Source organism: Laetiporus sulphureus (genome assembly GCF_001632365.1).
Source record: "Laetiporus sulphureus 93-53 unplaced genomic scaffold LAESUscaffold_30, whole genome shotgun sequence".
Lineage (NCBI taxonomy): Eukaryota > Fungi > Basidiomycota > Agaricomycetes > Polyporales > Laetiporaceae > Laetiporus > Laetiporus sulphureus.
In genome coordinates, this window is record NW_024468539.1 from 343581 (window position 1) to 367697 (window position 24117).

At 52.5% G+C, this 24117-nt stretch overlaps 9 protein-coding genes across 9 annotated transcripts; 5 read left to right on the forward strand and 4 right to left on the reverse strand.

Moving 5' to 3' along the window:
* Nucleotides 1-565: 565 nt before the first annotated feature.
* On the reverse strand, nucleotides 566-922 carry LAESUDRAFT_760829 (uncharacterized protein; the record flags this gene model as incomplete). The annotated part of the gene is made up of 1 exon (XM_040912810.1): nucleotides 566-922. The coding sequence occupies one exon, from the start codon at nucleotides 920-922 to the stop codon at nucleotides 566-568; it is 357 nt and encodes a 118-aa protein (XP_040762552.1).
* Nucleotides 923-1045: 123 nt separating this feature from the next.
* LAESUDRAFT_744184 (aldehyde dehydrogenase) lies at nucleotides 1046-3373 on the forward strand (the record flags this gene model as incomplete). Its single annotated transcript, XM_040911298.1, has 9 exons — nucleotides 1046-1178; nucleotides 1246-1486; nucleotides 1546-1690; nucleotides 1746-1850; nucleotides 1904-1996; nucleotides 2332-2698; nucleotides 2758-2892; nucleotides 2952-3009; nucleotides 3063-3373. 9 exons carry the CDS (start codon nucleotides 1046-1048, stop codon nucleotides 3169-3171), a joined length of 1386 nt encoding a protein of 461 aa, XP_040762553.1. The 3' UTR covers nucleotides 3172-3373.
* Nucleotides 3374-3801: 428 nt separating this feature from the next.
* LAESUDRAFT_285015 (uncharacterized protein) lies at nucleotides 3802-5168 on the forward strand. Its single transcript, XM_040901833.1, has 3 exons — nucleotides 3802-4051; nucleotides 4116-4940; nucleotides 4994-5168. Exons 1-3 carry the CDS (start codon nucleotides 4016-4018, stop codon nucleotides 5000-5002), a joined length of 870 nt encoding a protein of 289 aa, XP_040762554.1. The 5' UTR covers nucleotides 3802-4015; the 3' UTR covers nucleotides 5003-5168.
* Nucleotides 5169-5315: 147 nt separating this feature from the next.
* LAESUDRAFT_760833 (uncharacterized protein) lies at nucleotides 5316-8197 on the reverse strand (the record flags this gene model as incomplete). Its single annotated transcript, XM_040912811.1, has 5 exons — nucleotides 5316-5686; nucleotides 5750-5836; nucleotides 5894-6946; nucleotides 6999-7124; nucleotides 7183-8197. 5 exons carry the CDS (start codon nucleotides 8195-8197, stop codon nucleotides 5316-5318), a joined length of 2652 nt encoding a protein of 883 aa, XP_040762555.1.
* A 1353-nt stretch (nucleotides 8198-9550) lies between these two features.
* On the reverse strand, nucleotides 9551-11283 carry LAESUDRAFT_813923 (PLP-dependent transferase). Its single transcript, XM_040914541.1, has 3 exons — nucleotides 10777-11283; nucleotides 9890-10707; nucleotides 9551-9789 (listed from the first exon to the last, which is right to left on the reverse strand). The coding sequence occupies exons 1-3, from the start codon at nucleotides 11126-11128 to the stop codon at nucleotides 9628-9630; spliced, it is 1332 nt and encodes a 443-aa protein (XP_040762556.1). The 5' UTR covers nucleotides 11129-11283; the 3' UTR covers nucleotides 9551-9627.
* Nucleotides 11284-13097: 1814 nt separating this feature from the next.
* Nucleotides 13098-14703, forward strand: LAESUDRAFT_760835 (uncharacterized protein; the record flags this gene model as incomplete). Its single annotated transcript, XM_040912812.1, has 2 exons — nucleotides 13098-13340; nucleotides 13393-14703. The coding sequence occupies 2 exons, from the start codon at nucleotides 13098-13100 to the stop codon at nucleotides 14701-14703; spliced, it is 1554 nt and encodes a 517-aa protein (XP_040762557.1).
* A 307-nt stretch (nucleotides 14704-15010) lies between these two features.
* On the reverse strand, nucleotides 15011-16970 carry LAESUDRAFT_760836 (aldehyde dehydrogenase; the record flags this gene model as incomplete). The annotated part of the gene is made up of 8 exons (XM_040912813.1): nucleotides 15011-15134; nucleotides 15200-15257; nucleotides 15320-15454; nucleotides 15515-15947; nucleotides 16006-16104; nucleotides 16157-16261; nucleotides 16323-16467; nucleotides 16525-16970. 8 exons carry the CDS (start codon nucleotides 16968-16970, stop codon nucleotides 15011-15013), a joined length of 1545 nt encoding a protein of 514 aa, XP_040762558.1.
* Nucleotides 16971-17886: 916 nt separating this feature from the next.
* Nucleotides 17887-19276, forward strand: LAESUDRAFT_657205 (uncharacterized protein; the record flags this gene model as incomplete). Its single annotated transcript, XM_040904667.1, has 5 exons — nucleotides 17887-18099; nucleotides 18155-18310; nucleotides 18375-18453; nucleotides 18508-18628; nucleotides 18892-19276. 5 exons carry the CDS (start codon nucleotides 17887-17889, stop codon nucleotides 19274-19276), a joined length of 954 nt encoding a protein of 317 aa, XP_040762559.1.
* A 1704-nt stretch (nucleotides 19277-20980) lies between these two features.
* Nucleotides 20981-22763, forward strand: LAESUDRAFT_813924 (uncharacterized protein). The gene is made up of 2 exons (XM_040914542.1): nucleotides 20981-22145; nucleotides 22215-22763. The coding sequence occupies exons 1-2, from the start codon at nucleotides 21048-21050 to the stop codon at nucleotides 22554-22556; spliced, it is 1440 nt and encodes a 479-aa protein (XP_040762560.1). The 5' UTR covers nucleotides 20981-21047; the 3' UTR covers nucleotides 22557-22763.
* Nucleotides 22764-24117: the final 1354 nt, after the last annotated feature.

Consider the following 24117-nt stretch of genomic DNA (forward strand, 5'->3'; position numbering starts at 1 on the left):
GCGCAGTGTCGAGGCGGTGCCACTCAGCTCGAGGGGGCGAAACCACTCGATACGGTCGGCGACGCGAGCCGGGCTGCATTGGCAGCGGAATCGCAAGGCGGGAGCGACCTGGCACGGGCGCTATACAAAAGGATGTGCGGCGCTGGTGCCCAGGCGCACACACAAATGGGGCAGCGCCTGGACCGTAAAGGCGCTATACAAGTGGCGGAGCGCTCTGCGGTCCAGGCGCTATACAAGACGGACAGGGCACTCACCGGGAGGGCGACACAAAGGAACCGGGAGCGCGGACGTCACGCGCAGTAAGAAGAGGGACGGGGCGCCGAGGGGGCGCGATACGAAATACCTACGCATTCTCGCGCGAGGGGGCGTGTTGGAAGTGGCCGACCGACGGCACTTTCGGTAGAACGCGCTCAACGCGTCGGGAGGGACGAGCGCCAAGCGACGGCTGAAACGCATCGCAGGGCAGTACCTGGAAACGGAGCGGGCGAGTACGGAAGGGCGGAAAAGCATATAAGTACGCACCTGTAGTACCAAGGCCCCAGTCGTTTGTGGCCTCACCAGCCTCTCACTCCCATTGCGCCCATGAGACGGGAAGGTGCCGGCTGGCTAACACCCTTGCCGCACCACGATTTCCTAGAAGACGTTGTTTGTGGAGATCGTCCAGGTCAGTGTTCTTTCGGGTCGACAGCTCGGCACGGCCGACGACTCGAAACACTGCCTGATGAATCGCAAAGGCGGCATCGATCAGAGAGTCGATGTCAGTGAGCAGCTCAGAGGGTCCCTGAGCCTGCCATTGCCGTAAGGCCTGTCGGACAGCTAGTGTAAGTTTGGGGGTGTAGTCTGTGTGCACGAGTTCCGTTGACGAGGAGGACGAGCCCCCGGCGCTAGCGGAAGAAGATGGTGGTTGCGGTTCAAGATCCATGGCTGACCGAAGTCATCCATGCTGCCTATAAGTATCCACAACTTGACCGCGGTTCGCTGACCGACCAAAAAACATTTCCACTCACGGCGCTCTCATTGACATTACTCATCACACCTTGACATCATGACGAATGCCTTCACGCCCCTCTTTATCGACGGGACATCGCGTCCATCGAGCACCAACGCGCGATACGACGTGCGCAACCCGTTCTCGCAAGCAGTCATAGGGCACGCAGCAGCTGCCTCCAGCGAAGACTGTCACGATGCCATCGACGCGGCTGCCGCTGCCTCCTCCGACTGGGAGCACTCGCCTCTAACCAATAGGCAAAACATATTCATCAAAAGCTTCAGAGCTCCTCACGACGCCCAAGTATCAAGCGAAAATCTCAAAAGCGTTGAAGGAGGAGCTGGCGTTTACCGATTTCATGGTAGGCTTCGAGCTGATGGCATCAGTCTACAACCTGCGCCACAACGCCGCGGTGGTCCATCAGCTCAAGGAAGAGGTCCAGCCTTCCTTGATACCCGGCGCGCAGATGATGATACAGAAAAGAACCATGGGAGTCATGTACGCGAAAAGCGGTCCTCGAATGGTCTTTCGCGCTCGCTCATCGTACCGCCTAACAGCCTTGCGCTCGCGCCATGGAACGTGCCCTTGGCGTTGGCTTTCCGCGCCGTTTCCATTCCCATCATCTGTGGTAACACGGTCGTCCTGAAGTGTTCTGCGGTCAGTCCTCGAATCCAAAGTCTCGTTGGCGAGATATTCCAGGAGGTATGCATAAGCATCATTCTTTCTTCATGTCGATATCTAAATGGAGGATCGACAGGTGGGATTGCCAAAGGGAGTTTTGAACACCATCTCCATAGCAGAGGAGGACATCAGCAAGTGCATGGCGGAGATGATCGCTCATCCAGCTGTACGAAAGATCAACGTAAGAGATTCTCTTTCAGGTACAAGCTTCCGCTCACATCTGTGATTGAATAGTTCACAGGCGGTCCGAACGTGGGCAGAGCCATCGCAATGGAGGCTGCAAAGCACCTGAAGCCCTGTGTGCTGGAGCTCAGCGGCAATTGCCCCGTCATCATATGCAACGTCTCGTCTGATCTACAAAAAACTCTAGGAAATCCTGGTGCGGCAAGGGTGTTAACCAGCCGGCACCTTCCCGTCTCATGGGCGCAATGGGAGTGAGAGGCTGGTGAGGCCACAAACGACTGGGGCCTATGGTACTACAGGTGCGTACTTATATGTCTTTTCCACCCTTCCGTACTCGCCCGCTCCGTTTCCAGGTACCGCCTGCGACGCGTTTCAGCCGTCGCTTGGCACTCGTCCCTCCCGACGCGTTGAGCGCGTTCTACCGAAAGTGCCGTCGGTCCGCCACTTCCAACAAAAACTATCCTCAGCATCTTTCGCAGGTCCTAGAGGACGCAGACCTCGAAGCCGCAGCACAAGCAATCACCACCGGCGGCCTGATGAACACCAGCCAAATCTGCATGTCGACTCAACGTGTCATCGTCCAGCGCGGTGCCTTAAGCTCTCTCACCTCCTCTCTGGTCGAAAGCTTCGGTTCACTCAAAGCCGGAGGCACTGGCAAGGCATTATCGTCATTAGTATCAGAGGAATCAGCAGAGCGCGTGCTCAAGATGATCCGCGAGGCAAGGGATACTGGCGCGCGTATCCTGGTCGGAGACATAACCAGGCAAATCTCAGTGGTCCAGCCACATCTGCTTTCCGACGTCAAACCAGGAATGGCACTCTGGGACGAGGAGTGCTTCGGACCAGGTGAGGCTGCGCCCGATGAATAAAAGACGGACTCCCTTCGCTGAGCGTCGTCGCTCCAGTCGTCACTCTGACCGCAGTGGATACCATCGACGAGGCAGTGCAGTTGGCGAATACGTCCGATTATTCCCTCATGGCAGCATTATGGACACAGAACCTCCACACCGCGCTCGAGGTAGCTCCGCGCATCCGGGCAGGTAAGGCACATATGTTTTCAACTGGAGCGCTCAGAACCATGACGGGTCTTGAACTACAGGATACATCAACATTAACGGACAGTCGGTGCACGGCGAAGGAGCCATGGGAGGCATTGGGTAAGCATGCGTTTTCAGGAATAACGTTGGGCATGAAACTCAATTCGAAACAGCGGCCTCTCGGGTTATGGCCGATTCACGATATCTAATTTCACCGACGACCGCGTGCTCCTGCTGCATCCACAGAAGTCACCTGTATACGCGATCGCGGGGGCTGTTTGAAGCAGATCATAGGCGGGAGACAATATGCTCTAATTTGATCCAGAATTTTTTGTTTTCGTAGTGTTCACACTTGTCGACGATCAGGCACGGCTGCCAATCCAGGTATTAGCGGATCAGTTTGCTTATTCCTAGACGCTTGAGGCGATGTTGTCGGTTATCTTGAGTACAATACCGATGAGAAAGCATTCATCTAAGTCCAAGGCTAGATTTGGTGGTAGCCGTTAATTTCGAAAGTTAGATCGACGTTCAGGGTTGCGCCTCAAGTGGACGCAGTTTGCCAGTGTTCTGCGATGCACTCTAAGCACATGCGTTTTGTAGTCCCAAGGCTTCATTTTTCCACTGTGCACAAACTGTTGCAACGTAACTTCAATATATATATATATATAACAATTGAACGACGAGGCAGATCTGCTGAGCTCTTCTGAAGAGTCTGCATGTATAGGTAAATCATATGTCAAATAGATGTTGCAGTAGTGTGCTGGAAAGCCAGAAATCTCGTGGCTACATGATTATGGACGGAGCAGCCTCAGCGTGTCGCAGTCAACGCTGATTGGATGTGGCGTGGGAAGGAGTCTCCTGGCAGCGGCAGATCGAACTTGCGAATTGGCGCGCGACATTTACCGTCGAGCATATTAGGCCACACATCCTGCCATCAGTGCCGTATAGTCGCGTCTGAGATATACAAGTAACCACTCATCTCTCCAGAACGTTGCCACGTGTATAGGTCACCCCGTCAACCGAAGTGTCATACGCCTCAGATCGCATATCGATCATTGTCATCGCGCAGCCATCGTCAAACTTTTCAGTCTGCACTGGATTTTCCAAGACTTTCGATCTTGCAAGCATGTCTATTCAGAATAATATGAGCACCGTTCACAGTGTGAGTATGATCCTCCCGCATTTTGTATCGTGGTAGGCTGTCGTTCATTTATGTACTTGATCAGAGCAACTGGCATCCATTGTTCACTGCTGAGGATGCAGGCACCATTACGCTGTCATCGCACGATGCCATCTTGTTCCGCGTTCACCTGTACACATTGAAGCGCGCATCAGGATGGTTCGCTGCAATGTCTAGCTTGCCCCAAGGTCCTGGCACCGTCTCCGACGATGTCCTTCACCTGGACGAAGACTCAACAGTGCTCGTGCCCCTTCTACAGATGATCTGTGCAATGGAGCTTTCCGATTTAAGCTCGCTGGATCTCGTGGAATCCATTCTCTTAGCTGCAGAGAAGTACGACATGCCGGGACCCGTCTCTATTATACGAAACATGATCACCATCTATCTAACGGAATCGACCTCATTGCGCATTTATCGGCTTGCAGGTGCACGGTCTTGGAAAGCACAGGCGCAATTGGCATCGTCGTACGCGCTTTCCTTCGATCTATCTACCCCAACGGCGGTAGCAGAACTCTCCTGCATGGAAGGGTATCTCTCAGTGCGACTTTTTCTACTGCATAGACAGAGGAAAGACGCTCTGAGGAAAGCACTGAACGATGTTACCCGATTTCCTGCCAATACAGGAGAAAACTGCAAAGGTTGCCGAGCAAAACTTGAGCATGCTCAGTGGAGGTATTTGAAGGAATTATGGTTGTTGCGTGCAGATGAAGCTCCGTTCGGTCGCACAATCAGTCCCGCGCAACTCAACGCATCAGAGGTGTCCTCGGTAATCGAAGCGACATGCCCTTTTTGCTGTAGAAGGCTATACAATCCAAATGAAATGTACGACAACCTTCAGAATGCAGTGAACAACTTACCCCAGACTATCATGGTGCGTCCTCGAATACATTTGCCATGCTCAGTGTATTCACGTCATGTTCATAGTTCGCGTAGCGGCTCAACAGGCCATTCGCACAGTCTAAGAATTTGAAGAACGGCTCACGTAACCTGTCGATGTGCTATAGCACGTGCGATTGTATCATGCCCACTGCACCACCTCCTATGACCGTGACATCGCCAGCCTCGTTGAAGTATGAACAGACGAAAGAGATCCCGTGAATGCCGTGTATAGTAACAATCATGTATGGTACATCAATCGATACAGCAGAAGCGCAGTGGGTTGCTGGATAATATACGTTCTTTCTCTATCCTAGTGGTACTTATGCGGGATGAATGAAATATACTGTACACATTTACCTCGAGAACATCACTGCAGCAAAGCCTCATCAATCAACTGCTTGAAACCCTGGAGAAGTTTCTTCGCGTCGTCTCGCTCGTTCAGCGCAACTTCCAGCTGCTTCTGCGCTGTCTCGCGTCGCATGTATTCGATTTCTTCCGGCGACTCGTCGGACAGTTCGTTTCGAAGCTTCTGAGGCATGCCCGTAGTCGTGGAATCGGGCAAAAGCACGTCCTCCAGAGACGTTCGGGAATCCCGCGTGCGTTGCAGCTCTGATTCGAGCTCCGATATGCGTTGCAACGCGGAGGAGAGCTTGTGATTCGACGACGCGACAGCCGACGGGAAGTCGTTCGAGACGTGCGGGGTTTGCCCTGCACTCGGAGCAGACGGTTCATCCATATCTGCATACACGGCGCCTTGTCAGATATACCGATGACGGTGAATGACAAAAGATGTGCGATTACCTGTAGAACAAACGCTCTCTGAATCGCTTTCGAATGCGTTCTTCTCCTTCCTGAAATAGTCGTAAAACTTGAGAAAGTCGTAGTCATCTAAGATACGGCCTTTATAAGGATACGGCGTAATCCAACAACTTCAGCGTGACTCACCGGAAAGAGGTGTCGTGACGAAGCCGTGCTCTTGAACAGAGGACTTCCCATAGTAGTCGTCGTCTGGAAGGCCGAGGTGTGCTTCATATGCAGCTTTCCTCTCGCGCATGTCTTGCATATCGTACGCCAACGTGCCCCGCGCGCTGGGCTCGTCTTCACTCTCCATAGATTCCGCAGTACTCGACGATGTGTCGGACGATACCGACGACGAATACGGCCGTCCAAGAGGTGTCGCATATGACGGGACTTGCAGACTGTCATCATGCGTAGGCATGCCCTCGCTCCACTGGGGTGGCAAAGACAAACGCCGTAAGCGTCCTGAGCTCATGCGTCGTACTAAATTTGATTGGAGCGCATCGCTATCATTCTCGTCGCCGCCGAGCAAATTTTCGGATATAGCACTCCAGCGATTGAGCAACCACATCATAAGCGACCTCGCAGCATTCTTGCTGGGCCCGCCGAGCAAACGATGGGCGAAAATCCGTGCGATGTCTTCGTACGAGAGACCGTTATCTGGGCACAGAGGAATCTGCGTGAAGAAGGCGAAGAGATATGCGAGCAATGACAGGCTCTCCGGCGGAATGAGCTGCAGGATGTGTCTAGTGACGGCAATACACCGACGCTCCTTGTCCGCGTCCTCACGCTCCTGCTCCTGTGGTGTCTTTGTGTTCGCGCTCTGGGACAACGAGGGGGGCGTCTTCGGTTCCGACAGGGAACGCCTCCGGAACATTCGGGCAGGCGCGCGCACAAAGCTCTCGCTCTCGCTCTTCGCGTCCTGAGCATCCTGAGCATCCAGAGCGTCCTTCTTCTTCTCGTCCTCGCTCATCTCCGCTTGTACGCACCAGGTCCACAGAGCATCGTGCATCGTGCGATCGAAGAGCGGCTCGGGAAGGGAATTGATGTATGACGTCAGCACAGCGCATATATCAGCCATCGGGGCGTGGCGTAGCAACGGTGAGCGGGACACATTAGCATTCGTGTCGAATGCGCGGACCAATTCTACGAGATTCGCGCGGTTAGGGAGGGCGCGAAACAGGTCGGTTTGGTAGATGCCTGTGTATATGCGTCAGCCTGACGATCGTCACAAGTAGGCGAAATAACCAACCTGTTCTGTATAGCTCTTCCACACAAGTATGCACGACAGTGGGTATCTCATGCTTGCGCCCACCCATGATCGTATTTGCAGGAGAGCGACTTACAGCATCCCGAAGAGACGCACCGAATATCCCCGCTTCACGAGTAACCACGTTAGCCCGATCAGATCGATCAACAATAGCAAAACGACATACGAGCTCGCTCCTTCCCCATCTCCGCCGCCTTTGCTCGCCTGTCCAACCACACCTGCCGCTCCCGCTCCTCCTCATGCTTCCGCTCGAGAAACTCATCCATCTCGATGTAATCGTTCACGTCTTGGCGACCCAGCTGCAACAACCGCGAGAGGGATAGGAGCACCCCGCGGGGTTCTGGCTGCTGGAACGGCGGCGCATCGCGCGGCTGGAGCGTGCCCTCGCGCATGTCGTGCTGCCACAGCAAACTCGAAGGGCCCGGGTCGTCCAACACGTACGGGGTGTGGCCGGCGACGCGCATCGATCGCGCACGTCTATGCCTGGCACCGCCGTTGCTGCCCTCGTTGAGCGGGTCTTCCTCCGCCACCTGTCCAGGAGCGGCAGGAGCCCATGAAGCTGCCCGATGTCGCGACGAAGCTACACCAGGTGGGAGCTGGCCGCATGCTCTCGCGAGGCGGTCGTACTCGGTGTCAATAGAGTGGACCATGCTGAGCTTCGGGTTTGCAAGCTGGCTACGGGAAGAGAGAGGAATGCGAGCGAAGGACGACGTTGGAGAGGAAGGAACGTGACCCCCTTGCTGGTAGTCTGCATGCAAGGGGCTCAGCGGCTCGGAATAAGCGTCAGAGAGGCGGGACGAAGGCAGAGAAGAGAAGCGTGGGTAGCTATTGACAGAAGGGACATTCGGCACCGAGAGGCGCTTGTCATCGCGCTGTCGAGGCGTAATAGAGCGGGATGTACTGGGTGAGGCATACGTCTCGGCAAAACGTGTTGGAGAAGGCGCAGCATATGGATCAAGGTTTAGCTGCGTCCGATGAAGGATCCCGCGCGACGTATGTGGAGATCTTCCTTCTTCCTGCTCCTTTCCAGCGACGGATCCTCTTTCCCCTTGAGGCCGCTCCGTCATCTGTGGCAGGGCATCCTTCACAGAGAACCGCACAGCGGGCATACGCGCTTCCACAGCCAACTGAGCGGCTTCGGTCGCACAGGACGCTCTGCGTGGTCGAGAATTGACTGGCATAATGCGAAGCAAAGACGATTCAAGAGCAAACAATCCTGAGACCTGCACAGGAGTAAGCTGGTAGAACGAACAGGATGCAGAGGCGGATGCGGACGGCAGGAGGGTAGGGGTGGAGCGAGGATGCAAGCACCGCGGAACGCGAGGAGCAGGCGCATCCGCCTCATGAAGCAGACCGAGTGGCACGCTTGGCTGGGCGGCGGTTCGAGATTAGGCCGGGCTGGCTCACGTTCGGATTCTGACTGGGCTAGCCAAGGAAGCTGAGCGAGACCAACACGCGCACAAATGCGGGTGACACGAGATTCAGTGGAAATGCTGCTAGTCGGGATCACAATTTGATCGAGATCGAATGAGCTTCAACTCCTGTTCTCTCCCCCCTGTCCTTGTCGTACAAACGGCAAATGCCAAGGCTGGGACGGCTGTAAGGGTGTTCCATCCGCAGCAAGCATACACCCTCCAACTCTCCAGAGAAGACGAGCCCATCAACTGCCTACGAGCGCGCTTGAAAATCTGAGGTCCGACGTCGGAAACAATCCTGCATTCGCACAGAGAACAAGGAAGCTTGATGCCAAAAGAATCTCGACCCGCAATACGTCCAATTGGACGCGAGCGCTGCCAGAGTTATGCTAGCAGGTACCACAGGCCAATCATATTTCGCTCAAGAGTTCAGCCAGGACGTGTTCCCCTATCGTGGCTCAGCGTTCAGGGGATCGTAAGACGCGAGGCCAAAAATAATCGTAACGGTCTGGATGCCTGTATCGCAATTCAGATCTTGCACAACGCAACCCAAATCACATCGCATTTTCAACACTCTGCATTCCAGTGACCGAACGTTACTCCGCTCACCGATCGGTCAATCATGCTCTATCTTTCCGACTCGCAAATCGACAGAGCTTTCCATCGACAGAGCTCTCCCGGCAGCTGAAGCCGCCATTACACGGTGCCTTGCGGACATCTCAGCGAGCCCCATGAATGATTGCCATGCTGCGTGGTGTCGATCGAGACTATCAGTCTCGACCCCGTCCTTGAGGTCCGCCTAACCGCTTCGGATTTCCTCGAGAGTCAATGGAATCACCAGCTGCCTGAGTGCCACCGAACGAGAGAATATTCAACAAATAGAAGCCATGAACGAGCCATTTTGGAAGCGTGATATAATCAAGTCGAGAAGAGGTCCATCGATGCGTGGAGTCAAAGCGGGCGGACACCGTCAAACACTCGCCCGGCGTGATGTGACATTCTTGCACGTGAATGCGGTCACGTCGCGTCGGTCAGGGCGCGCTTGTCGCGCGCCCCTCAACCCGTTGCGTCCAAGCACGTTCGATGTTCCTGGGACCTGCTTTGGCTCGGTCATGCTTTCCCTTCTCACTCCGACGGAATTATCATTCCATAATGCGCACTTAAAAATATTTAACGACCACCCACTGCCAACGTATTCACGCTAGTGTCTCCTCCAGCGTCTCAATGATCCTGTCGACCTCGTCGACCGTGTTGTAATGTACGAGAGAGATCCGCACTACTCCATCCTCCGTCTCGAGTCTCGGCTCTAGTGTGTCCACCAAGGTGTAGGCATAAAAGTGTCCATAACGGATGCCGATCTATATGAGCGGATGAACGCGCGACAATCAGCCGAAGCGGTGGGAAACGCGTGCAGGGGACAGTGACTACTGCCCCCTGCTCGTAGTATTGGCCACTTACTTCTTCCCTTTCGTCAAACCCGCGCACGACATCACTGCTTCTCATCGCCCGCTTCCCGATCACTACGAAGCTTATGGTCGGCACCCTGTTCAGACTCTCTCCTTCATCGCCCACGATTCTCACCCCTCTACTTTCCTTGCTGCGCAAGTACGCGAGCAGAGGAGCGATGAGTGTCTGCTCGTGCTTTGCAATCGCATCAAAAGCGTCTTCGAGGGATGAAGAAGGCGTGAGCGAACGTAGATAAACCGGGACGGCGGTGCATCCGTATACAACCTCGTATCCTGGGCCCCCGGGCTGCAACTTATATGGCTTTAATACAACTTGAGGTGCAAGGAAGTGATGTGCGAGTGACGAGAGTGATTGTCTCAGTGAGGTGGTGCGAGTATAGAGCACCGAGGCATGCGGGCCGTATACCTGCATGAGTTGGACCTCAGTAGGTCTTCGCAACCATATCGAATAACTTGCCTTGTACATGGAGAATACGCAGTAATCGACATCCCAATCGCGAACGTCCATCCGTCTATGGGGAGCGTACGCGACGCAATCCACACAGACCTCAACCTTTCCCGCTCCCAACTCCTTTGCCCGTCTTCTCACCGCTTGTACTACTTCCTTCACCGGGACGATGGATCCAAGGATGTTCGAGCATCCGGTGAACGCGACCAGCCGTGTCTTGGTGCTGATGAGCGGGAGCAGATCGTCCAGTTGCAACGACACCGCGTAAGGGTTATTGGGATATGCAGAGATGTGCGAGGCGTTCCAGGTCTTGATCGTCGCTCCTCTGCGGGCTGCAAGTCTCTTCCATGGACCTCCATTCGCTAGAAAAGATCGACGATCAAATCAGTCTGATCCAGCCCCATCAATAACGCTAGAACGTGGGCACGCACCTTCATGTTCCCCAGTGATGATCAGCTCATCTCCCGCATGCACATCTATCTCCATCGCGCGCGCCAAGTTCTCCACAAGCATCGTCGCACTGCTCCCAAACGCCACTTCGTCCACACTCTCCGCGTTGAACAGCTCCCGTGCGGCCTCCGCGCCAGCCGCAACACGCCCGGTGCTTGCAACCGAGACTGCGTAATCCGCGCCAAGTTGGACGTTCGTGTGCAGAAGGTAGTCCGAGATGCGGGCAGCGGCGTCCGCGAGGCATTGCGAGCCGCCAGCGTTGTCGGCGTAAATGAAAGTAGATGAGAGGGCGGGGAACGCTTTGCGCGCTTTGGCGACGTCGAGGGTAGTCATCGTCTGCGGTGACTCTGCTGAGGAGACGGCGAGATGCAGCGATCGTAGATAACACCATTAGCTGCGAGCTCTCAAGATCTCAACCCACGGCCCGGCAATCACGGCGGGCCATCCGCTGCCATCCGTCGATGGCGAGCCAAGCTATCCACGTCGCCAAGCTAAATCCCACGAGGAGATGCATATGTAAGAGCTGGTGGCTGTAGCGTTACTCATGCATGTGAACGGTCGACCTGAACGCGGGTTATAATCCTGTAGGGAAAGGGCCGGCAGAATGAAGCAGACACAATACCGGAAAGTCTGATTTGCAGGTCAAACCCCCCCTGATTATAGCACTTTCTAACGCGGAATCTTCTCATCGTGGGGCATTTTGAGTTACACAGCCTTCCAGGTTAGTCTCGCAATAGCTTCCGTACAACGGCTCGAGCAGCGATTGAATGACGCCAGAGTTGTTGACATTTTGCGAATCAACCGCTCTATAGAACGTAAAGAGCACGCTGTCGGAAAGAATGGGTTATCGAGGGAACTGCTCGGACAGCCGGCTCCTCCTGAGACTGTAACTTCGCTTCACGTGCTTCAGTGTTGCGCGCGTCTAAGTCAAAGATCATCATGGCCTGTGGCCTGGGTCGGAAATGGTCACGGTAAACTTGCCCTCCTGCTCTTGTCCATTATACCAACAGTCTCGCATGTCTTCGTAGTATGTCTTCACGTTAGGATGCATATTATTTTTGTCCCTTTCTCTAGAACCCTGCCGCTATATCGGACTCCCTTCTTATCATGACGAGCCTGAAGATCGTCGCCGACGTTCGACGTGGCCCTCCGGATTATCCTCTGCAATCTACGGTTAGTGACACCGATATGCCTGCTTGGTGCATTATACTTGCGTGGAGAAGATTCAGTGACTTACACGCGACGCGACACTGCAGCGCTTGCGTTCATTTGCAACTTCAAGGAGTCATACGGCTGCGCTTGCATGGAAGCCATATAGAAGGTGTGTCATCTGAAGGAATAGCCTTTTCAAACCATGTTGGCCACATATGGAACAGAGGCCCCCGCATCGAACGCCTGCAATGGCCAGAAGTGAATGCGTCGCATTTACGTGATTCTCAGTATACTTACTGAAGACCCGCCAGCAGAAATACCCATTTGTTCTCTCATCCCTTCTACTTGTGTTGTGCGCAATTCATAATATCCGTGTATAGGATGGTCTCCTACTAGATCCTGTACTTTCCGAGGCTCGTCCATCCCTTCATAAGGCAAGTGTTGAATCCTCGGTCAGCCAGTTGTGGATGTGCGCCGCAGGCTCGGTTAGGAGTTGTGAACCATCCACGAGACCGACGTAAAGAAGCGGACGACATAGTGGGGGACACCGAGCACGTCAGCAGCTGAAAGGCATATGGCAAGTTTCAACCGCAAATCCGAGACCATGGCGTTTATTCATTGGACACTGAGGACGACTATCGAGAAGCTCCGGGCCTCATAAATTATGAGTCGTTCTCGCCTCGCATTGGCCACGTTTTCCCACTGCCGATCTAGATCAATCCAACAAATGCTGTTTACCGCCATGGCGGCCGAGCCTGTCCCCCTCTATGAGAATATTCGGGCGCAGAGCTAGGATCAAGTAATAGATGCAGGATGAAAGGCCAACACTGCGAAACTACGAAGTACTGGGGGGCGCGGCCCTCAGTGGTAACTGCCCTCATTTCTGTGCACCGTTGGCGCTTGGCCACTGCCATTGAAAAAACGTGGCATCAGCCGCAGAATGAAACTAATACCCGCGGCTCGCAATTGGTGCGTGGTAGGCAGGGAGTGACCACGTTTTCTTTTGCGGGTCGAGTGGCAACGGGCGGCGCAACATAAATGTAGCCGGATCTTGCCCCTTTGGCAAGAATCCAGCCCACTCCCACCAGGTGCGTTTATAGCGACGCACTCCTGTGGTCTACGCAGCTCACAATTACCATTCAGTCTCAAGATGAACACACATCGGATGCTGCATGTCAACGAGATTATCCTCACGATCTTTGAAAACCTTTCTCCGGGCAGATGGTCACATAACGCAGGGATTACTCGTGCTAACCGAGCGGACCGTCGAACTCTAGCAAACCTGGCGCGAGTCAGCAAGCAGTTCCAAAACCTTGCTTCCCACGTCCTTTGGAGGAATCTCGATAGTCTCGATGCTCTCTTTTGCGTTATCCTCACATATCATGAGGAAAATGTCAGCTTCCATCTTGCGCTTTCATTTGGACCAATGCTAACACTGATCACAGGTCAATGGGTGTGTGATCAACAAGCATCAATTGGGACGTTTCCAGCAATATGCTTCGCTGGTACATACGATCAACCGTTCAGAGAACCGCAAATCACATCGTGACATCATTGCCACCCTCTGGGTGTTGAACGGACAAAATCCTATCTTGCCGAACCTCCGGCATCTGTCATGGGATCTCACCACGTACGGCGATCACTACGTTCTCCTCCTGGCTCCAGAAGGACTGCGTAGCCTGGAAGTTGGTCTTTTCAGCGGCCCCGTTCATACTATGAAAAACGAGTACATCGATCTCAGCCCTATCTTGAACCGCATGGGCAATTTCAGCTCAGCACAGGACCTTCAGCTGGAAGGTCACTTCCCCTCTCGGACGATTCGACCGATCACCGGATGGCAGCACCTACACACCGTGGATATCGTACTCCCCCTCGGAGGAATATACAGAGGACTGTTGGATGTTCTCGCTTCCATAGAGGAGCTGACTAACCTCACGCTCCGATGCATAGATGGTACACCAGAGAACGCGTTACTGCATACATTCAGTAATTTGAAAACGTTGACGATAGTTGGAAAGCTGCCATTGTTGTACAATCTCTTGAACAGCTTTGAGGCCCCCGTCCTGCAATCTATCAAGATCTTCGTGGACATCAGCTGGGACGCGAATGCGGACGCAGCCGCGATGGGCACTTTACAGAGGATGTTCAGCCGCTTACGCGCCATGCAAGGGCTTGACCGAACCCTTCGCGAGTTCCACCTGCGGATGTGGCACATAGATCTCTCGAACACTCCATTGATGACCGCGATCTGGCCTCTCTTGGCACTCGGTGGTCTCGAGGTTGTGGAGATAGAACTCAGCTGGAATGAGCACCTTTTATTCGACGATGATATCAAGGAGATGGCAAGCGCGTGGCCCGACCTGGTACGACTTCGGATCGGTTATGATTCTCCACGAAAGGAACGCTGCACCTCTGTCGCGACTTTTGCGGATGTTTTAGCGCGGTGTCCAAGACTCGTTCACCTCGAACTCCCTGCGCTCATAGACACTGATTGGGCTGCCGGACCAATGACGCCTCATCCTCTGCGAAAGCTGTTCATAAGATCTGTTGCATTTGTGAGCAACATGGATCGCTTCGCTAGCTTCCTCCATCGACAGTTTCCGGACCTCGACATCTTCTGGATGGACCAACAATCCGTGCCATGTCACAAATTCATTGAAGAAGGTGCCGCGACTAGGAAATGGGATCAGCTGATTGAAACCCTCTTTGAACTGCGAAGCGTTCAGAACTCGGCAGCAACTACTATATCAACGTAGTCGTAAGCACACCAGTAACTAGAGATATTGCTCGCAGTGAGATCGAAGGAGCGTTCTCTGCTTTTATGGAAATGGACGTAGGCATAGATTGACTCGTATGTCAGTTACAACTGTTGCATCCTAAATGTAATCCCATTCCTCGGCGATGAACGGTTTTATCACAGTGAGTGTGGCGAATGACGACACGGAAGTCGACTTCATCTCCACGATGGTTCGCAAAAGAAAACGTTTTGATTACCGAAACAATCCACACAGCTAATGCTTATACCCCTCGTCACATACAATTCCACGAACTGCACGCATCAAACTACTCGCGGGCATCTTCAAGACCCTTGAGTAACGGATAAGGTGGTTCAGTTGACGGATGGAACGTAAGCACGCGAGTATCCGTGAAATTATCGACGTTGAATCGTCCATAACCCGATGCACCCCTGAGGATCAGGTATGCAGGTCAGATGCAGACCCAGCGTCAGAGGAAAAGTGCGGGAGCGCTTACCCAAGGCCTCCGAGATCTCCTTCCATAAATGCCGTCTCGCCATTGATGTTGACGCTGCCTAGGTCGATGATTTCGGTTAGTGCCCTCAATTTCGTTGTGCACTGCATCATCGTTACTCACCAGCCCGGATCCGTGCAGCAACATCAAACGCTCTGTTAACATCGCGCGTCCACAGCCCAGCCATGAGGGAGTACTCCGAGGCGTTTGCCAACTCGACAGCCTCGTCAACAGAATCTGTCTCTACCACGACGATCACTGTGCATGATTTGTCAAGTAGCATTCGCTAATGCAAAGGTGTGATCAGGTCTAGCTTACCCGGACCAAAGCTCTCTCTCTGCCAGATTCTCAAGCCAGTGCCTTTGTCCTTAAGTGTGCTCGGTATCAGCACTAGGTGTGGCTGCACGATCGTCCCATCCCGTTTCGCATCTCCCACCAGCACCTCTGCACCGGCTCCTCGGGCTTCTTCGATCATTCGCACCACATTCTCAGCACTGCCCTCCGAAAACAGCGGACCAAGCCTGATCGAACCGCGATTGTTTCCATCTGCCCCTAGGACAGCAGTACCGAATGCAGCGTCGTTCCCTGCATGTATACGGCCAAACAGGTTTGTAAGGGAGGCGATCAAAACCGGAGCAACGGATCGCTGGACGATGACTCGCTCCGTGGCCATACAGAATTGTCCCGAGTGTATGAAAGCTGCAGCAGTGATCGCACGTGTAGCATGTGCGATGTCGGCATCATCGAGCACCTAAGCACAGCAGACATGAGCGAGAGATTCTAAAGACGATGAACAAATCATCACTTACAATAACAGGCGCCTTGCCTCCCAGCTCGAACACGCAAGGCTTGAGATGCTTTGCCGCTTCAGCAGCGATCGACTTTGCGACAGTATCGCTTCCCGTGAACTGTGTATGCAGGATAAGTGAACGCGATACAGTTCTCAGCTACTGTACGCACGTTGATCGTGCGTACTGCAGGATGGGCTATGATCTCCGCCGTCAGAGCCGCAGCATCTTCTTTCCGCGTGCTGATAACATTTAGCACTCCTGCAGGTAGGCCCGCCTAGGATCATGACACAAATCAGCACGACTTTCCGAAAGGGATGACGCTGTCATCAACGAACCTCGTGCAAAACGTCTGTTATAACACTTTGCACGCGTGGGCTGACATCTGACAGCTTAAGCAACACAGTGTTACCGCAAACTATGGGGATCGCTACAGCTCTGACCGTCAGGATCAGCGGTACATTCCATGGCGCTATCGCATAGCTGTCAAACGGGACCTGGTCAACCGACGAACTTCTGAGAACCAACATAGGTACGTACATGACTCCCATCGCTCTCTTCTGAGTGAACGTCTGGCCTCCAGGCATCCTCGATGCGAACGTCTCCCCTTTGAGCATGGTGATCATACCCGCCACCTTCATCAGCGACTCACTTGTCGCAAACAAGTCGAACTGGGTTATCAGAGGAGTTGCCGATGTTTCCTCCTTCATCGCCTTAGCCGCTCGCTCCCGATACTCCTGTGTCTTGAGCAACTCTGCCGCGCGTATCAAGATATTGCGCCTCAGAGACAATGCGGAGTGCTCCCAGGAGTCGAATGCACGAGCGGCAGAAGCAATGGCATCTTCACAGTCTTTCGAGGTAGCAGCCGCTGCGTAGCCGATGACGGTGCGTGTGCCAGGTTTCAATACGGAGAAAGTCTCCCCAGTACTCGCGGGGCGATATTGCCCATCAATAAACAAGGAGGTGCAAGGCAACGAGTCGACCATGATGGGAGTTTGACAAGCTGATAGAAATGATGGCCGTCAGCGAGTTGGTATTTATGCGCGGCCGTACCTGGCTGCTGTGAGATGGCCTTGTGTGTATGCAAACCCATATGTCTCAGTGTGCTGACTGAGTCAATCATAGAAGCCCGACTCTGTGATATATGGAGCCACAGCCATCACTTGCTTCTTAATAGATTACAAGATGTTCCCACTGTGATTCGGAAGTTTGATATACGGGATTATCATCCCGTGTTCGTGCTCATATGCACAACCAAAGGAAAAACGTATCTGGAGCATCTTTTCAGAGATAGATACGAGACTGCTTTCGATGAAGACGTACCTCTGGAGATTGGCTGTCGAAATCCTGAGCAGCATTTAATGGTGAGGCGCTGAGGCATGATGCGACACGCGCATCCAGCGGAGTGGACTGGTGATAATCAAGGTACTAGAGCTTGCAGTAGAAGAGGCCGATGTACCAAAGAATCGGTGCTAAGCGCCTAAGAGGACGGGGCAGTAACCCGGAGGGGCAGCGACGAGAACGCTTCCTAAAGGTGCAAAATATCGAGACTATCGCCTGAGACTCATGCCCGCGTCGGTTTCAACGCCGTCGTGGGGTGGGATGACTACCAAAATGATCAAAATGGACCGTGATGAACTGGACACTAGCGCTCGGCAGGACAGACCCAGTGCTGTCCAGAGCGCCTTGATGGAGGTAAGCGGCCACACCAGTGCCGTTTTCATGTGCCTGTATCTGCCTCCAGTTCCCGGGCGGTGGCACTACTCGCACCGGTACCCCCGAGCCCGCGGGGCGCTGGAACAAGCACAGCCAAGCTCCAGTGTTATGACAGAAACGTGATGGACGTCAGAGATGCACGAAAGGTCATAAATACGCATGTGCTTGTTGAGCGAGCCAACAGGTATGAGGCCTGCCACAGAACCGACATTGCCCATCGAGCTCGCGACCGTCTGCATCACAAGCTTGCTTTATGGCATCTTCTTGCTGCTATTCGGATCATTCGTCTACCTTTCCGCAACGCGTTTGGCGCCCACTATCAATGGCTTGCGTCGTGACCCATTCTACGTCTCGCCGATATTCATAGTTGGTGTGGTGTTGCTTATGTTGATCAGCGCTGTGAGATAGACATGTCTCATTCGATGGGGTTCAGAACTCAATACATGTGCTATAGAACTGGGTGCTCACAATTGTTCGCCTTTTCGACGGGCTGATGGATGACACCGGAGAGCTTCAACTGGGGCTCTTCTTTTCTGACTTGGCCAATCCAACTTACGTTGCAAAATCTGTCCTATACTTCATGACTGCTTTGTCACAGGATACGATCATCGTACGTGATACTGCGAAGATTTTGATGTTGGACGATGGAACTTACATATATTGTCATATCACAGATCAGACGTTTGTCGCGTTCGTGGAACCACAACAAACCGATCATTATCTTCCCCATAATCTTGTGTTGCAGTCTAATTGGTAGGCGCATGGTTGACTCGGACACTGGCTATGAAAAGACCAACTGTCCCACAGCGGCTGGGGCAAACGCTGCCTATCAACTTTCAAGGCATACCGAAGGAGACAGAATTGTCAATGAATCGGCAGGCCGCTGGATCGTCAGTGCTGCAGCGCTAACGTTTGCGTATGTCGATTTGTTGGTTCAATGATAGCAAATCTGACACCATACAAAGGACCAATATCTATTGTGCATGTGAGAGCCTCGCCAATCAAGATATACTTAACTTCTCACTTATTATGGGCAATAGCATTTATAGTATGGAAGGGATGGAGCATCAAGAGGAGGACGTCCTTGTTCACGGACGGCAGACTTTTGGTGCGTTGGCACGCCGATCAATTACGTGATGCAATCCTGACTGTAAAGGTTTAGCAAGGCGAGGTTTCGATTATCCTACAGAGTGCGGTCATGAACATGTATGCATATACATCCCCATGCATAGACGAAGGTACTGACCGAGATATGACTAGGACCTTCATAATATTTTTCCTTGTATCTTTCCTCGCACGCACATACGTGGCCAGTTTCGCTATCGAGATGTGGATGCAAATGGCGGGGATTTCGTATATGTTGGTCATCATCCGTCTTCGCATCGGCCCTGGCTACCAACGCAAGGCACGGCCAATCATATTGCCACCTTCTAAGAGTTACAATCTCACGACTGTTATAACTCATAATTGGAGGGTTTCTGTGACATCGGCACCGGCGGTGAACACAACGGAATATCACCCACCGAATAGTCCCATAGTCGATGTATCTACCAATAGGATCGTCGATGAATGTTAGATACGAGGCTGTGACGTTGTCAACCCACAATCGGAGCAAACTGAGCAAGTCACGCTCATGCGCTGCATAAGCACTAGAAAGGCCTGCATAGCTATCATCTTCGTTCCATTCCTTGCAAGGTTGTCTGTTGCACTTACCTGTATCGAGCTGTGAATGCAGTTGACGGGTATATTATACATACTGTCCAAAGTCCCGTCTCCGGCTCTGCCTTGGCTGCGCATGCAAGATGCTGCTAACAAGGTCTGTCGCATGACATAATGTCAATTGACATTAACTAGACCACTGGTCGGCAAGAGCCCGTGATCCCTGTGCTTGATACTTGAAAGCTTGATCGGGGGAAGTGCATACCATCAGTATGGCTAGCATGCTACACATAATCAAACAGATTCAATAATTGCCGCGCGAGGACACTGAACCGAGACATTAATCTCAAAGGGCGGTAGTACCCAGGACGCTGGTACTGGCACTACCTTTCGCGAGGGAACACGATCGATTGCCAGTACGACCTGCGAAAAATGGGTGTGAGAGCGCTGTGGCGGAGAGCCCGCTGGGCATGGGTTCAGGCCAGGTTCAGGCCGGAGGTTCTGACAGTCGTACCCTGATCAAACTGTACTTGACACATGCGCGGCACCGTACAAAGTTGGGGAGCTGGACGCAGGATGCGAAAAGTGGGATACCTCTGCACAATATGAGAAAGAAGTGACGCTGATTCCTCCTTCTTGGATACATAAGGGGAGATTCGAGCGGAAGCGACACATGTGTTGGTGTCTCGGCCAATGATCTATGACGGTTCAGATGAAGAATGATGGAGCAGAGCGGAACAGGAGCGATGGGGGATAGGCAAGGATCCACGGGTCGAAGCTCGCATTCACGCCGTGTGAGAGGAGTGCAAGACGTGGATAGCCGTTTTAATAGGTTTTAATGAGAAACCTATCCTGAAAGGGCCAGCCCGATGCGGCGGTCCCCAGCGCCTATTGACTTTGCTTCGCATGCGTCGACAGACTTGCCACCGGGGGCATGAGCCCATGATTCCACCGGGAACATTTTAGACACATTGTGATAAAAGTCACAATGTGATTATAATGTTACCAATGTAAACATTATGAAATTATTTGAATTGTTTTGAGTGCGATCATTGTGGAATAATTGTGATATTATTCAGAAAGACACTACAATGCGACAACAATTTTGCTCCAGCCAGCATTCACAGAACATGTTGGCATCATTTTGAATGGACCTTAAGTGTACATTACAAATGTGATTAAGGTGAGGTTACAATGAGTGCCAGATGTTTTCCATCATGTGCCGGCTGGGATCATCTTGAACGCATCGGGGATGTCCTAATCTGGTTAGCACATTACTATATATGGTAATACAATTTATACGATCACAATGAACCCAGTGGGAGCATCTTGACAACATCATGGCCCCTCAGGAATATCATTTAAAATGTTCCCTCGAGAAATGTTCAAGATATTTCTGCAATATTGCTTGAATGCTATCAGCAGCAACATTGGGGCCTGATTCGGGTATCATTATGAATGTTATCAAAATTGTCCCATAATGCTGATGCTTAAAACATTAAAAATGATTTCAAAATGTATACACCGAAAACATTGCGTGATTATTTAGACTGTTGTCACAATGTGTCTAAAATGTTCCCGGTGGAATCATGGGCTCATGCCCCCGGTGAATTGCAGGTCTGACACCCTCTCCGGCCGATTCTGGCCATCACATAGAATCTTACCCCAATCCTACACAACTAAAGAAGATGAAGATTCGCTCAAGACGTGTCAAATCAAAGCTTAAAGGGCTCGCGAGCAGCGGTCAACAAGGACAGGTGTCTCTGACACACCTCGATCCTGATGCCCTCCAGATCATTGCCGATAACCTCTCAGTCAAAGATGCGCTCTCCCTGTCTGTCGCATGCTGGTCCCTGAGGAATTTAGGATTGCGATCTGCGCTCAGAAATTACAATCCTGAAACGTTTTCACCGCGCAAATTCGTTGCGTTCTGCAACTTCATCTTCGCCGATCCTGCGAGATTGTCCTATATTCGCTCCGCGAAGTTGCCGGAAACCAGATATTCACACTTATCGCAACACCGCTTTTCTGCTGCAGCCACCATGTGGGCAAAATCTTTAGCTCGTCTTCTCAGTGGCGCCCCTGCTTTGCGATCGCTATCAATGCACAGCTTGGATATGATGATTTCTAAACATCCTCCCCTTGCTCTTGACCTTCGTAATTGCTCCGCTCTACAGCACATTGAGCTGGCGCAGTTATCCGCTCAGTCACTTCGACATATACCAAACAATCTATGCACGTTGCGTCTGGAAGAGATCTGCGAGAGCAGGGAGGGCCTTTATTCACTGCTTTCTGCCACTTCATCACTCCCTCATCTGCACACCCTTGAATTGCGCTTTGTCATCCTATCAGATCATACGCGAGACGAGATCCCAATCTACCCTCCCCGGGTATCCTCGACTGTAAAACACCTCATCCTCTGGTCATGCCAACTATCCCTTATATCTTTAGCCCATGCATTCCCTGACGTGAGGGTAGCCGAGATCTATGAGATGCGCGATCGTCATCTGCTGTCTTGCACGAACCTTTCCGCGCCGTGCCGATATAGGTCTCAATGGAATCGTCTCAAGATGATGCATACCGACATCGTGTTTGGTGCCGGCTGTAACCACGTCGTCGGGCCTATTCGCCACCTCATACTTTCCATCACGCGATACTGGGATCAGTCCGTGTCAAGGGTGGAGGCAGAGGTCACAATACCCCAGCATCAGTACAGAGAACTTTTCAATCTCTCTGTAGAATGCTGTCCTCCTCGGCGTACCGACCGGGTTATCGAGGAGCGGATGGTAAGCAGACGTGGTTATGAAGGAATCCTTCCTCCGTCTCATGCTGTCCGTCTTTCTTTGCTGCCTCAGACGTCAGCGCTCCAGACACTTCTACCTCTACAGCTCGAGAGGCTCGAGCTACACTATAAGATAGCCAGTGGGGGAATCCCTCACAGGGAACCATCACAACGGCCGGACATTCTGAAGAAGTATCTCTGTGCAATTCTCAAAGCTGCGGAGTCGCTGCCTACACTGACCTATCTGGGTGTGCGGCAGAGAGCCTCCAATCCTCAGAGAGCTTCCGGGGAGGATGTGGATGGTCCCTACAAGCAGACTTGGTGGAGGTTTGAGGAACAGGATGGAAGGCGAGAGGCTTGCCTTGTACCGATGGAAGAATGGAAGTTGCTCGTTGATGAATGGGGTAGTGCTTAAATATCAGGTATCCGTGGGCGGATGTGCGCCATCGTCGGAAAATGGCTGCTTTGTTTAGTTTTCAACGGCATCTCTGGGCTACAGTTGGACCGACCTTTGTCTGCTGGGCGGTTCATGATACTCGGCACATTGTTCCCAGTCATATCTGCTGCAAATAATGCTAGATGTAGAACCCGACGCCAGCATAAACATTGGAAGAAGCTTTGCTCAAGTAGAGTTTTTGGACGTGTATGGGGGTTGATAAGGCGAAAGTCACGTCCGAGTGTTGTTTCTCCTTCAATATAGAAGCGGAGATGCGAGCGAAGTTGAGCAAAAGCGCCATCACATGCATCGATGTCTCGGCCAATGAATTAACGACGTTTCAACGAAATAATATTGGGACCGTCGCAGGATTTCACGGGTCGACGCTCACATTCACGCCGTATGAGCGGAGTGCCAAAACTTAGCGCCAACCTGCCGCCATCGCCAGCGCCTATCGATGCCTGGTCACCTCTACTGCCTCCCGTATCCCTCCAGTTCTTGCCATTCACAGGATTTCATCCAAAGCCCGCACAACTCTCGAAGATGAATATTTACTCAAGACGTACCAAATTCAAGCTTGAAGGGTTCGCGGGCAGCAGTCAAGAAGGACAGATGTCTCTGACACACCTCGACCCTGATACCCTCCAGATCATTGCCGACAACCTCTCAGTCAAGGATGCACTCTCTCTGTCTGTCGCATGCAGTCCATGAGGGACGCCGGATTGCGATCTGCACTCAGAGATTACAATCCTGAAACGTTTACACTGCGCAAATTCGTTGCGTTCTGCGACTTCATCTTCGCCGATCCTGCGAGATTGGCCTACATTCGCTCCGCGAAATTACCGAAACCTGAAGACCCACTTCTATCGCATTACGGAAACTCTGCTGCGGTTACCATGTGGGCAGAATGTTTGGCTCGTCTTCTCAGCGGCGCCCCCTGCTTTGCGATCGCTATCAGTGCACAGCTTGGACATGATGATTTTTAAACATCCTCCCCTTGCTCTTGACCTCCATAATTCCTCCGCTCTACAGCATGTTGAGCTGGTACAGTCATCCACAAAGTTGCTTCGACACATATCTAACAACCTGCGTACGTTGCGTCTGGTTGACATCGACGAGAGCAGGGAGGGCCTTCATTCACTGCTTTCTGTCATTTCATCACTCCCTCATCTCCATACCCTTGAATTTCGCTCTGTCACTCTATCAGATGATATGCGAGACGACATCCCAATCGACGATTCCCCCATGTCCTTGACCGTAAAACACCTCATCCTCTCCTCGTGCCATTTTTGAGTTGTATCTCTAGTTCATGCATTCCCTGAAGTGAGGGTAGCCGAGATCTATCAGATGTGCGATCTTCATCTGCAATTTTGCACGAACCTCTCCGTGCCGTGCCGATATACGTCTCAATGGAACCGTCTTAAGACGATGCACACCGACCACTGGTTCGGTGACCTCTGTAGCCACGTCGTGGGGCCTATTTGCCATCTCATACTTTCCATCCCGCGGTGCTTGGACCGGTCCATGTCAAAGGTGGTGG

Coding starts and splice junctions, on each gene's coding strand:
- LAESUDRAFT_285015 (XM_040901833.1), top strand. CDS start 4,016: ATGTCTATTCAGAATAATATGAGCACCGTTCACAGT. Junction 4,052..4,115: donor ATATGAGCACCGTTCACAGT/GTGAGTATGATC, acceptor GTACTTGATCAG/AGCAACTGGCATCCATTGTT.
- LAESUDRAFT_813923 (XM_040914541.1), bottom strand. CDS start 11,128: ATGACTACCCTCGACGTCGCCAAAGCGCGCAAAGCGTTCCCCGCCCTC. Junction 10,708..10,776: donor CATCACTGGGGAACATGAAG/GTGCGTGCCCAC, acceptor GATCTTTTCTAG/CGAATGGAGGTCCATGGAAG. Junction 9,790..9,889: donor GGTTTGACGAAAGGGAAGAA/GTAAGTGGCCAA, acceptor CCGCTCATATAG/ATCGGCATCCGTTATGGACA.
- LAESUDRAFT_813924 (XM_040914542.1), top strand. CDS start 21,048: ATGAAGATTCGCTCAAGACGTGTCAAATCAAAGCTTAAAGGGCTCGCG. Junction 22,146..22,214: donor GGGTTATCGAGGAGCGGATG/GTAAGCAGACGT, acceptor TTGCTGCCTCAG/ACGTCAGCGCTCCAGACACT.